The 13,353-nt window shown below is 40.9% G+C and overlaps 1 protein-coding gene across 1 annotated transcript in view; it reads left to right on the top strand.

Moving 5' to 3' along the window:
- The window catches only part of VWF (von Willebrand factor), a 224,737-nt gene that overhangs the window by 102,500 nt on the left and 108,884 nt on the right, over positions 1-13,353 (top strand). The window contains 5 exon segments of the mRNA XM_043514792.1: positions 1,913-2,032; positions 4,519-4,675; positions 5,296-5,454; positions 7,112-7,247; positions 11,350-12,737. Of these exon segments, the coding sequence (XP_043370727.1) occupies positions 1,913-2,032; positions 4,519-4,675; positions 5,296-5,454; positions 7,112-7,247; positions 11,350-12,737 (1,960 nt within the window).

Below are 13,353 nucleotides of genomic sequence, written 5' to 3'. Positions count from 1 at the left end.
GGGTCTCTTCCCCCCTGCAGCCCTGGTGGCTTCTGCTTGTGCTCTGGAACCCCAAGTAACGCAGTGGTGGTGAGGCCCCAGGGTGACAGCAGTAAGGTTACAATATGGGTGGTGGCAGTTAGAATATGGAATAGAGTGCAGAGGCAGCTAGCACAGAAACAGGAGCACCCATTCGGTCAAACAGTATCAGCTCACACTAACAGGCAATCACATTGCCACATCAACTTGGATAGCTACAGTCCAGAGGAGCAGTAGTAGCATTAACACATGACTCAGGCATGCAGAATGGGAAGACTCTCTCACAGTGTTAGTAGTGTTTCAGAGTAGCAGCCGTGTTAGTCTGTATTCGCAAAAAGAAAAGGAGTACCCGTGGCACCTTAGAGACTAACAAATTTATTAGAGCATAAGCTTTCGTGAGCTACAGCTCACTTCATCGGATGCATTTGGTGGAAAAAATTGGTGTTTTTTTTCCACCAAATGCATCCGATGAAGTGAGCTGTAGCTCACAAAAGCTTATGCTCTAATAAATTTGTTAGTCTCTAAGGTGCCACGGGTACTCCTTTTCTTGTAGTGTTAGTAGTATGGGTGTGCTGCACCCTACCCTCTGGAAGTGAGGGGCTCATGCCAGTTTCCTTAGTGAAAAACAGAACGTGGCAGGCAGCGTGAGCAGGTGTTGGTACTGATAGGCAGCAGCTGGACTCACAGCCTTGAGCAGAGGCACTTGGCTACAAGAAAGAATAAAGAAGTGAGAAGAAACTGAATTAATACCCTTATTGGTACACTCAAATGGGAAGACTGCATTTGACTGCTAATAGTTTCTGGGCATGGGCATGATCTAGCACCATGTTCTCCTCAGTGCTGAATATCCTTTTTCAGGGAGGGAGCAAGAGAAATTTTCTTGCCAGCTGTGCTGAGACTGGCTAGCCATTCACTGTTCCAGCCTAGTAGGTGAGAGAATCCAGCATGTGCTCTGCAAAATATCTCTGCAATAAATATTTTCCAGACCACATGCTTTCCTTTTGCCATGCTGAGCTTGGGGTGGGGGTGGGGAATGTTGCACTCTCTCCAGTCACAGTGATGTTCTGTGTTTCTGCTGAAGGCAGACATGTACCAATCCCAATGAAAGCCCCCATTAAGTGGTGTCAGCTCTCAGGCTCATTGGAAAGCTACATCTGGTCATTTTTGCAATGTGGATATTTGCTCCAGGTTGAACTAAGGTCACCAAAAAGTGATTTCTGAAGCTTAAACTACAGTTTAAAAGGCACAGAGGGTAGAGACCGAGAAAACCTTGTAGTAGAGTTGTTTGAATAACTGATTTTGTGGTTTTGCTGACAGTTCCAAAAAATCAGGGGGAAAAATCATTTTGGATGACCCCAAAAATGAAATTTTTCAATTTTTTTTGGTGCATTGAAAAGTTTAAAAAATGGTTTGAACAAAACATATAGTGTAGATTTTGCATATTTTTTTATGTTTTTGCATTAAAAAAATATAAAATAGAAGGAAATTTCAAAACAAAAGTTTGTTTCAACCTGAAAAAACAAAACATTTATTTAGTTTAGAAATGACAGAATGAAATGGTTAGACCTTGTTGGATTTTTTTTTTTAAAGTGAACTATTTGGGAAAACCAACATGGACTTGCAAAATATTTTGGTGTTGCCAAATCTGCATTTGTCACTGACAATTTTCATCCAGCTCTACCTATTAGGTGATCTAGTCTAGTCTATACTCTGCCCTTGCCATAATGTTTCCCTGCAGTGTGGTAGGTTAAAGCTTTATCCAATAAACAAATAGGTTATTATTAAAAATATCTAGTGTTAAGAGCTGGCCATATATACATGATTAAATGAAAATCCTGATGTTCTAGGGTAAGGGCTAACATGACAGTCTCTGCTTGTGTCCTATAACATTAAGCTCCCACAGGGGCAGACTATGACTACTTCATTGTGCAGTGACAACTTAGTGAAGCAAATGATGGTGGAAACTTCATGCAGCATATTGACCAGTGAGATCTTCAAAGAATGCAAAAAACTGGTAAGTCTTTTGTCATTCCCTTCATGTCCTCCAGTCCTACATGGGCTGTCCTGAGATGCTTACAGCTGTGGGACCTGCCAATGTGCCACTGCTTGAGAGAGCATCCCAGATCTAATGTGAGAAAGGTGATGCTGGCAGTGATTTCACAGAGGAACTGGCTGAGACCATTTGCCTATTCTAGTATCCCCTTGCTGAGCATAGCCGGTAGTAGTTGTTTCAGAGGAAGGTGCAAGGGATACCTCTGGTGGACAGATATTGAATAACAGGCCCATGAAATTTCATCTTCACCCTCAGACAGTTAGTAGTTGGCATCTGTTGTTTAGTATGTGGATTTATGCCTTAAAACAATCCCCACCTCCACCCACAAACAAAAAACTGATTTAATTAAATGGTGGATGTTCTCATTATCCATGGTTTCAGAGTAGCAGCCGTGTTAGTCTGTATTCGCAAAAAGAAAAGGAGTACTTGTGGCACCTTAGAGACTAACAAATTTATTAGAGCATAAGCTTTCGTGAGCTACAGCTCACTTCATCGGATGCATTAGATGTATTAGAGCTTATGCTCTAATAAATTTGTTAGTCTCTAAGGTGCCACAAGTACTCCTTTTCTCATTATCCATATAAGTGTTTATTTTTTCTTGAAACCTACTGAGCTCTTTGCCTTATCCATATATTGTGGCAATGTGTTAATTGTGCACTATGCAGAAAAGGCTTTCCTTTTATCAGTTATATATCTATTGCCTTTGTTTCATTGAATGTCTTCTCATTCTTGTATTATGTGAAAGCATAAATAGGACCACCCCATTTACTATCTCTACCGTTCATTATATTCTTATAAGGTAGTCTCTTATTTATCTCCTCTCTAAATTAAACTGTTCCGGTCAATTTCAATCTCTCCTTATACAGAAGGCTTTCCTGCATCTTATCATTTATTTTGCCAGTTTCTGAATGCTGTCTGTTTCTATTAGATCTTTTTTGAGGTAGGGTGATAAAAACTGCACCCAGTATTCCATGGCATGATAATATTTTCACTAGTATACTGTTTATAAAGTTAATACAATGTATTTATTCAAAGCTAAATTCAAACTTGCCTCCACAGTGTCCTTTTTAGTATCCCGAATAGCCAAATCCCTTGGGCCTGATCTAAAAGCCCATTGAAATCAATGCAAGTCTTTCCACTGACTTCACTGGACTTTGAATCTGCCCCCTTTTGTTTTCTCTGTTCAGTGTAATAACTAGAAGGATGAAAAAAAAGGAGGTCAAGGAATCCAATCTTTTCTGTCCCTTTCATTATTGTGGTATTTAATCTGATAAACAATAGGAACTGCTAAACTTTGTAGATTGAGAATGAAGAGTCCTCATGCATGCGGGTGTGGGTCACTTGCCAGACTTATCTGGGTATATCTCATTTAATAATTTCCCTGGCATTGCAGCGGCCTTGGGCACTGGTTAGGGTGGCATATTTCCCAAAGGGAAAATGGGACACCACGCAGAGCTGGCTCAAGCTGAACACCCAGGCCCTGCCCCCCATCTTCCCCGTGCAGGCACTGACCTGAGTTGCTGGCCCGAGCCCTGCTGGCTCCCTCTTCCCCTTGTCCTGCACAGGGTGGCATAGCCGCTCACCTGAACTCTACCTGCCCCCCATGCATTGTTCCCCCGCATGTTCCTCTGCACCCCACTAAGGATTCGCACCCCACTTTTTTGGCAAAAGTGGGCATTTGTCTGATTTGCTCTTGCCAGCTGATGATCAGTTGGCAAGAGCAAATGGGACAAATACCCACTTTTGCCAAAAAAGTCAGGATGGCTGGGACGCAGCTTAAAAAAGGGACTCTCCCAGCAAAAATGTGACATATGATAACCCTAGCACTGGTGTAGCTTGGTCCCTTCCTATTCTGTGCCTGAAGCACATATGAGTTTAGTCTCCTGAGGGATATAATACTTTGGTCTCTTTTAGGTTGTTTGGTTTAGTGTGCTGGTGCTGGGTGGTGCTGGTGGCCTGTGATATACAGCAGGTCAGACTAGATGATCTGGTGGTCCCTTCTGGCTTTAAACTCTATTGCTCATATTTTAGAAATTAGAACTTCTTTTTTCACTAAAGGACCTGATTCTCATTTACACTTAGAGCCCTTTACACTTCTGTGACAGCGTGACTATAATTCACACCTACTTTAAGGCCTTGTTACCCTGCTAGAGAGGCATGAAAGAGCTGTAGTATGAAAAAGAATCGGGTCCAAAATGTTTAAATATGCTTCGATATTTCCCATCATTTAATGGTTTCTAGAAACTGTAGAGTTTGCTCAAAGGGTTGGTTATGTTTCATGACCTTGGGCTTGACCATACTGCCATTGACATCAATGCAATGGCCTCCAGCGACTCCAGTGGAAGTCAGATGGGGCACCAATGAACAGGCAAATGATATCATGAGCAAGTCCATTTAGAGGCAGGAGATGCATGAAATGAGTTTATCAGGTGTAACTCTCCCTTTAGGTGAATCCTGAGCCGTATATGGATATCTGCATGTATGATACTTGTGCCTGCGAATCTATTGGGGATTGTGCTTGCTTTTGTGATGCTATCGCAACCTATGCCCATATCTGTGCTCAAAAAGGTGCAGTTGTTCACTGGAGATCACCAACTCTGTGCCGTAAGTACCAGATAGCTGAATGAAACACCTAGTAATGGCTTGGCAGGAGTTACTGCAGCAAGAAAAATCAGACATGCTAGTTTTTAATCAGTTGATGGCTCAGCTAGAACACATTTTTATTAAATCCAGTCCTGCTCCCACTGATGTCAGTAGGAGTCCTGCTATTAATGTTAATGGGGACAGGACTTGGCAAGGGTCCCCAGTCCTGGGTGATAGTTCCTCACGGTAAACCTTTGTCTTCTACATTTCCATGCACATCCCAGATCACACCTTGAAAAAAGATGGGGCTCACTCCTTTCATTAGGGAGACACGATAGACTTGGAAATACAAATCTGAACTAAGAAATGGAAATGTTTGCTGTAAATGTTTGCTAAATTGAAAGTGAAAGTAAATTCCTAGCAATTATTTCTAGTAACAGCCAGTGATATTGATCACAGCATAGGTTTGGATATATGAAAAGAATTGTGTGAATATGTGGCCAGGCTCTGGTGTACCTAAAATAAACACTTCTCTGGTAAGTGTGGCTATATATGCGACTCCAAGCCTTCTGCATGGATCCTAGAGCCGTGGTGAATGCACTCTGAGATGACTTTTTAAACTGATTCTTCTTATTGCATAGCACAAAGTTGTGAGGATCTGAACAAGCACGAATTGGAGTATCAGTGTGAATGGAGATATGACAGCTGTGGACCTGCCTGCCCTATAACATGCCAGCACTTTGAACCTATGGCGTGCCCTCTGCAATGTGTAGAAGGATGCCATGTGCACTGTCCTGAAGGTAAACCCACTGTCTTTTTTACACAGTTAGTTGGCATTTCCTGCTCAGCTCTTATCACTTACTGGTATCTTTGTACTCCCCCCCCCCACCGAAACGTTGCATGAAATGGGTTTTTTTAAGCCTGGAAATAAGCAGATTTGTAAGATCAATGGCTGTGAAATGTTCATATGCAAAAGTTAAATCTTTAACAATCTTACTGGTAAGCTTGCATCACTGTTTCCATCAAGGAAAGAAGATGGTGACCAGATGTTCCAGTTTACTAGGCTCATCCTGGTTTTCTGGAGCTGTCCAGAATGATTATATTGAAACCAGGGTTTTGACCAGATCTCAATGGAATCCTAGGGCATCTCATCTGGACTTAACTTCCTGTGGCCCATATTGTTCCTGTTTTCTGTGCTGCACTGGCCACACAGTCAGAAATCTCCCTTTACACCTTTCATCTGTTTGGAGTCAGGAATAGGAGTGAAACCCACTCTTGGCTTAGAACTTCTGAGAGGCACACAGTGCATTGAGGCAATGGAGGCACGGGATGTACATTAGGGAATAGAGAGAAACATTGTGGGCAGTGACAGCAGCACCTTTAAAGGAGGACGAAGCAGGGAGTGGGAGAGGAAGATAGGAGGAGAGCAAGGAAGGCGGGGAAGGGAACAGAAATCAAAGGAGGGAAGGGAGAATAAAGAGAAGGAAGAAAGAGGAAAAAACAAAGGGGGGGGAGAGGGAAAGTGAGAAAGGGTGCAGAGGACAAAATGAGACAGAAAATTGAGAAGAATAAGTCAGAAGGGCAGAGAGTTGAGGAGAGGAGGAAATTATATATTGTAGGACCAACAATCACAAAACCAATCCATTCCCCTAACCAAGTCCCCTGTGCACACACAGAGCAGAGCTATCAATCCAGGGAGTAGTGAGAGCAGAATCCACTAGGTACATCTTTAAGTAGTATGGTGTTTAGCACTTGAATATTAGGGCAGGTCCACACTACTGCTTAAGTCGATCTAACTTGTATCGTTCAGGGCTATGAAAAAGACACCCCCGTGAGCAACGCAAGTTACAGTGACCTAAGCGCTGTCCTCACCATTCTATGTTGGCGGAAGATGCTCTCCCACCAGTGTAGCTTCCGCCTCTCATGGGGGTGGAGTAATCTTGCTGAAGGGAGAGCACTCTCCCATTGGCATACAGCATCTTCACCAGACGCTCTACAGCGGCGCAGGTGGATCGATGCAGCTGGGCCGACGTAGCGCTTTTAGAGTAGAACTGCCCTTAGAGTGACAAATGCCCTAGTAATACCCAAGATGAATAGTCATAAAGGGGAGAAAATGATAAATCAGTAATGTGGATGTAAAAGGGTAAATGCCATTTTCTTCTGGCGCACCTGGTTTTCAGTCTAAAAATACATTCACCCTGTGTATAGCATGAGCTACTGCATATAATATGCACTGGTTTTAGTATTTTGAATATCTCAATAAAAATGCTATGGAGAAAATAAAGATTTACTTGGTGTCAAACTAACAGCTAGTTTAATATGAAGAGCATGTTCTGAACCTTTGAGCACAATCCAAGTATCATTGATCTTGTCATATTTTTAAAGCCTCTAAATACAACGATCAGCTTAACATCTGCTCTGCAATTTATGAAACCCTGCTGTGCTGTTTTAAAACAGGAAAAATACTTGATGAACTATCCCAGTCATGTATTAATCCAGAAGGCTGTCCTGTATGTATATTAGAAGGTGCCAGGATCCCCCATGGAAAGACGGTTGTTTTGAACAAAGATGATGATGAACATTGTCTGTCATGGTAAGATACAGATTTTTATTAAAAATGAATGTCTTTTATGGGGACAGAAAATAAAATTCATTCTCATGAATATACTGTGGATATAGTTTTGAATATACTATTATGGGCCTGAATATGATGCCCTTTTTCATGCACAATAGAACCTGAAATTTTCAAACAAGACTAAGGGTATTAGGCACCCAAATTCTATTGAAATTCAATGGGAATGAGGTATCTAACTCCATAAGGTTGCTTTGAAAAACCTAGCCCTACTCCACAAGTGATCCTGTTGACTCCATTTTTGGAACAAGATACTATTCAATGTGAATAAGGTATCAGAATTTGGCCCTATCTCTTTACTTTAAAATCCTATATAAAGTTAAGGATATGGATGTGTGAAGTCTCTAGAACGTCACCAAGACAAGTAGGTGCTGGAAGATTATGCTGTGTAATTGGAAAAGTAATTTCTCCAAGATTTACTAAAGGTATTCTAGGGCCCAATCCTGTAAGTACTTGCATCCAGGCTTAATGAAGTCAATGGGATCATGCATGTATTTGTAAGCACTATGCAGAATCAGGGCCTTACATTGCTTTGAGGGAGGAACTCATTATTTTTGTGTCCTGTACAGTAGCAAGGTACATAAGTTTGAATTTAGCTCTGTAGTATCCATAATTTTGGCATTCTTTAGATACCCATCCCTTTGATGGATGGATACTTCCATTAGTCAGGCATAGTGCTGTAAATATGAGAGAGTTTTCCACCACATAATTTGCCCACATTTAATAGAAGTGGATGTAGATCTGCAAAAACTATGGGCTCAGACTAAAACCCTAGATCCAACCCCCCTGAACATTTTGGAAGTTCAGACTGGGTCTGAACTTTGAATCTCTGGCCTGTCACTGGTAGTAACTAGCTGTTTTATAAGCCTCATGGAATTGGTTCTGTTATGTTGATTAATTAAGTAATGTATTTTCTTTTAACAGTATAAATTGCAAGCCCTGAATTCCATCAAAATGTCAAAAATGCATCTACGTAAACCAGTTCCCTAATTTTCACAATACTTAATAATAATTTATCTTTAATGTTGATACATTAACCACCACTCACATAAGGTTTTAGAACATTATGTAAACTTACCTCACTTGGGAAACATCTTTGCACGTAGCTGTCACCTAATTTAGATGCCTACACCATCTGTACAAACAATAGAAAATATTGTACAAAAATGAATTTTATAGCAAATATCCAAAGGAAATTGGAATCTCATTCACAAAATATTGCATTAGGATTAAAATAATAAATCATATATGTTACAATATGCTAAATGCCAAAGGGAGCTGTGTATTCTCCAATTAAGAAGCTAAAAGCAATGTGAAAGAACACAGCCTTGGGAGAACTTGAATTTGGATGTCACATTTAAAGTGCTGTTTTGCTCTGAAAAATGGCATCTTCTTACTTAATAGACTGGTCCCTGGTTGCTTTCATTAGTGAAGAAAATAAGTGTTTACTGCCCATCATTCTAGTTAACACTGCAAAGCTGGCATGGCTCAGAGGGAAGACGCTGCAATCGCTCCCTTCACATGCATATTCAACAGAATTGTTTATTAAGTTCCAAACAGTTATGCTTGAACAACCACACTGAAGACAGCAAAATTTCACAGGAGCCATTGAGGAAAGAATTTGGCCCGTCCAAGGAAGCTGGTGATGATGTGTGAGAAGGAAAGAATTCAGCTTGTTTCTCAGATCCCGGGTTGGAATTTGAAGCTCTGACAGTTAGGAAAAAGCAAATCTTTTGCTTATAAACTGTACACATTTGCTCATTGAAATCACTGAAAGATGACAAAGGTGGAACCACATGATTCAAGTTTTAGAGCAAATTTTCAGAGCAAAACCATAATTTAAAGAGTATGGACCAGTTTCTGATCTCAGTTACTCCAATGTAAATCCTAAGTAACTTCACTGAAGTTATGTTTTGTCCTTGATCCAACACAGTATATACAGCTCTCATGCCTGGAGTTGTGAGCTAGAAGAGTTTCGCTGCTCTGTTTTAACAGTGGGAAAAAATGCCAGCAGTGTCTCTATAGTGCCATCTTATATACTGTTGTGATGGGAGCTCTAGAAATAACTTGAGAGAGGTTACAAAAGTATTTGAATCCAAAAAGTGCTTGGTTTCTGGTCATGCCCTATTCTGAGGTTTGGCATACCTCTAATTTTTTCCAGACTGTTTTACCCATCGTTACTATGAATGATCAGAGTGGTTTTGGAGCACCCATTCAATTGCACCTTATATAATGGAGATTATTGAGGACTCCTGCTCAGTGTATTCTGTGCATTATCAAATATCCCCAGTGCATCAGATTCAATGGGTAAAGAATTTTGAAAATACCATAGTTATAGCATTAATAAATGTAAAACCAAACCAAGAACCTCCCAGCTGCCCAGATTCTTCAGAAAATCCTGAATTTCCTCCATCTTTTCTAGTGTCTCTTGTATTTCTGGAGGGACAAATGCCATTTCACACATTTTCCCTACACTGTGTCTCCTACTGTCCAGTAGACTTGGAAAAATGCATTGAGTGGTGATCCACTAGCCTGTGCTTGGGCTCAGGAGTGCTTCTTCCTCAGTCAGGCAGAGCGAAGAGCACAGAACAGATGGATTTGGCAATGTAGGAGCATTTGAAGACATGCTAAGGGAGCACAAGCAATCTCCTGCAAGGCTGTAGCTACAGGGAGAGTGGTAGTAGATGGGAAAACGTATGGGAGAGAGAGAAAGGTGAAGAGAGAGGAGTAAGGGAGAAATGGAGGCCCATAAAGAAAGTGGGGAAAAAAGGATGGGAACATGCAGAGGAGGCAAAAGTGGGAATGTGCCAATGGGTATGAGTGGAGGGAAAGATTTGGAAGGGAAGAGGAGTAAGGAAAGAGAGTAGGAGCAAGGAAGAGAGGGCAGCTTCTACTTTTTTTGAGAGAAGGGAAGAGAAAAGGGACAGAAAGAGAGAAGGAAAGAGCTAGAAGAATTTTAGTACAGGGAAGAGGAGAAAAACAAGGTAAAATAAAAAATACAGGAGTAAAATACACATGGCAAAAGCTAAAGTCAAGATAATAAGAAAAAGGCAATGTGTGTGAGAGAGAAATAAGTTAAGAGTAATAATAAGATGTCCTAAAAACACAGGAGGGGGAGCAAAGGGATCCAGGTGAATTTAATTGATTTCATAATGCCAATGTCAAAAGGCCATTAGAATTGGATAGTTTTCTATGTATGAAACTTCAGTTTAAAATTTCAGGTTTGAATGAACCCATGACACTAGGCACTATCCAGAGGGGCTTGGTCTTCACTCTGGGAAAAAAAGGTGTGTTCTTAATTCGAGTTAGCTAACTTGAGCAAACTAACTTGAGGTATAATCCTCGTGAAGACAAGGCAGTGTGTAGTTTTCACATGAGTTAGCAGATCAAGGTAAACCCTTGACTCCCTCAAAGTCTTTAACTCAACATGCTTATGCATGTCAAATTACAAACTGCCTTGTCTTCACCAGGATTTTACCTCTAGTTAGTTCACTCAAGTTAAATAACTCAAGTTAAGAAGAAAACTTTTTTCCTAGTGAAGATACAACCAGAGGGTGCAACCAAAATCTACTGGCCATGTTCACTAGAAGTGGTGCCTACAAATCCCAGTGGCTTCTATGTAGCTCAGCACTTGGTGTCATGTTTCCATGATATGACGAATGTTCACCCAAAGACAGCTGGAGAAAAGACATTTATCTAATAAACTTAGTACTTTTTATATGCTTCCTGCATGCATACATTAGTGTATTTCCATAAGTAATGATTCCATTATTGGGTGTCCAAGGATTGCTGCAGGAATAAGGAGATTTTCCCATTATGCACAATTTGCCAGGTAGCACCATTGGTGGCAGTTTTCTTTCCTCTGAAGCAACAATCATAGAGTACTGAGCAAGGTAGGATATGGAAATTGATTGTCCATTGATCCAGTGCGGCATGGCAAATTATATGTTCCTGTTGAATCATTTGTTTACTCATTTCTATATAAGATATAACTGTATTCAATCAGGGGTGGTGTATTGTTATCAAAGTTATTTCATAATTAGTTTTTTGGTGGTTCTTGCAGTCACTGTGAAGGAAAGAACTTAACATGTAGTGCCTGTGAGTCAGAAGAGAAAGAGGAAAAAATCATTACACCAACGCCTGCTGCTACAGAAGAAACAGATATAGACATAGGGACACGTATATACTCCTGCAGCAAAATGATGGACCTGGCCTTTCTGATGGATGGCTCCAACAAACTCTCAGAAAAGGACTTTGAACTGTTAAAAGCTTTCATAATTAGCATGATGGAAAAACTCCACATCTCCCAAAAGAAAATCCGAGTGTCAATTCTGGAATACCGCACTGGCTCCAACATCTATCTTGGGCTCAAAGATATTAAAACACAATCTCAGATGAGGAAAATTGTCCAAAACATAAAATACACTGGTGGAGAAGTTGCCTCTGCCACTGAAGTGCTTAAATATATTGTATTCCATGTGTTTGGAAAGGCACCAAGGACAAATGCTGCCAGAATTGCTCTATTGTTGACAGCCAGCAAGTCTCCAGGAAATATTCAGCGCATCCTCCCTCTTTTGAAAAAGAAGAAAGTCACAGTAATACCAGTAGGCATTGGACCATCTATTAGTATGGAGCAAATCAAGCTAATTGAAAGGCAATGGCCAGAAAACAAGGCCTTCATAATGAACAACGTACAGGAGTTAATGGAAAACAGGGATGAAATAATCAATTACCTGTGTGATCTTGTGCCTGAAGAAAGTGATGTGTTAACAACTACCACCCGAAAACCTATTACAACTCCACCCTGGGCAGCTAAAGTGACGGTAGCCTATCAAGGCTGGGAGTTCACGAGATTAGCTACGACACCATTGCCACGTAAAGCGGTTTCCAAAGTGCTTGATATTGCTTTTGTTGTTGAAGGGTCTGAAAAAGTCGGAGAGGAGAACTTCAATATAATCAAGGAGTTCATTGCAAAAGTTATCAGAGAAATGGACATAGGAGAAGAAACCATTCATATTACTATCATACAGTACTCGTACACTGTCACTGTTGAATACTCCTTCACTGAAGCACAGTCAAAGCAAGACATTATTGAGGTGGTGAGGAAGATACAGTACCAAGGAGGGAATGCCACCAACACTGGAAATGCTCTCAGCTATGTCTCTGAACAGACATTTACCACAGACAATGGAGGCAGGGGACAAGTGCCACACTTAGTGTACATGGTGACTGCAAACCCTGCCACTGATGTCATCTCAAGTGTTGCAAGGGACATAAATGTGATCCCTATAGGTATTACCCCCAACGTGAACATTCAAGAGCTTGAGAAGATCAGTCAACGGCACACCCCAATAATCATAGAGGGTTATAACAAACTTATTCGAGAAGCACCTGACTTAGTGTTAAAAACATGCTGCTCAAATAAATCCAGCATGGCCCCAGCAACTTCAGGTAAAGTTGGATATATTTTCTATGTATTTTCATTCTCTATTTCTCATCAGGCTTTCTCTGGAATCAGAGACGGATTCTGCTTTGCATGTTGCTGTCCAAGTTGATTGGAGTGGGGGTGGAAGGTGAATTTAGGGTCATAGAAATGTAAGACTGGAAAGGACCTTGAGACGTTATCAAGTCCAGCCCCCTGTACTGAAGCAGGACCAAGTAAACCTAGATCATCCCTGAGAGATGTTTGTCCAACCTGTTTCTAAAAACTTCCAGTGATGGGGATTCCACAACCTTCCTTGGAAGCCTGTTCCAGAGCTAATTACCCTGATAGTTAGAAAGTTTTTCCTAATATTTAATCTAAATCTCCCTTGCTGCAGATTAGGCCCATTGCTTCTTTTACTACCTTCAGTGGACATGGAGAACAAATTACCACTGTCCTCTTTATAACAGCCCTTTACTATTTGAAGACTGTTAATAGGTCCCTCCTCAGTCTTTTGTTTCTAAATGTGCCCAGTTTTTTTAACCTTTACTTTTAAGTCAGGTTTTCTGAACCTTTTATCACTTTTGTTGCTCTCCTCGGGACTCTCTCCAATTTCTCCATATTTTTCCTAAAGGGTGGTGTCCA

This window comes from Dermochelys coriacea, chromosome 1 (assembly GCF_009764565.3).
Source record: "Dermochelys coriacea isolate rDerCor1 chromosome 1, rDerCor1.pri.v4, whole genome shotgun sequence".
NCBI lineage: Eukaryota > Metazoa > Chordata > Testudines > Dermochelyidae > Dermochelys > Dermochelys coriacea.
Note: the sequence above shows the minus strand (reverse complement) of the source record. Positions and strands in the feature narration are given on the sequence as shown.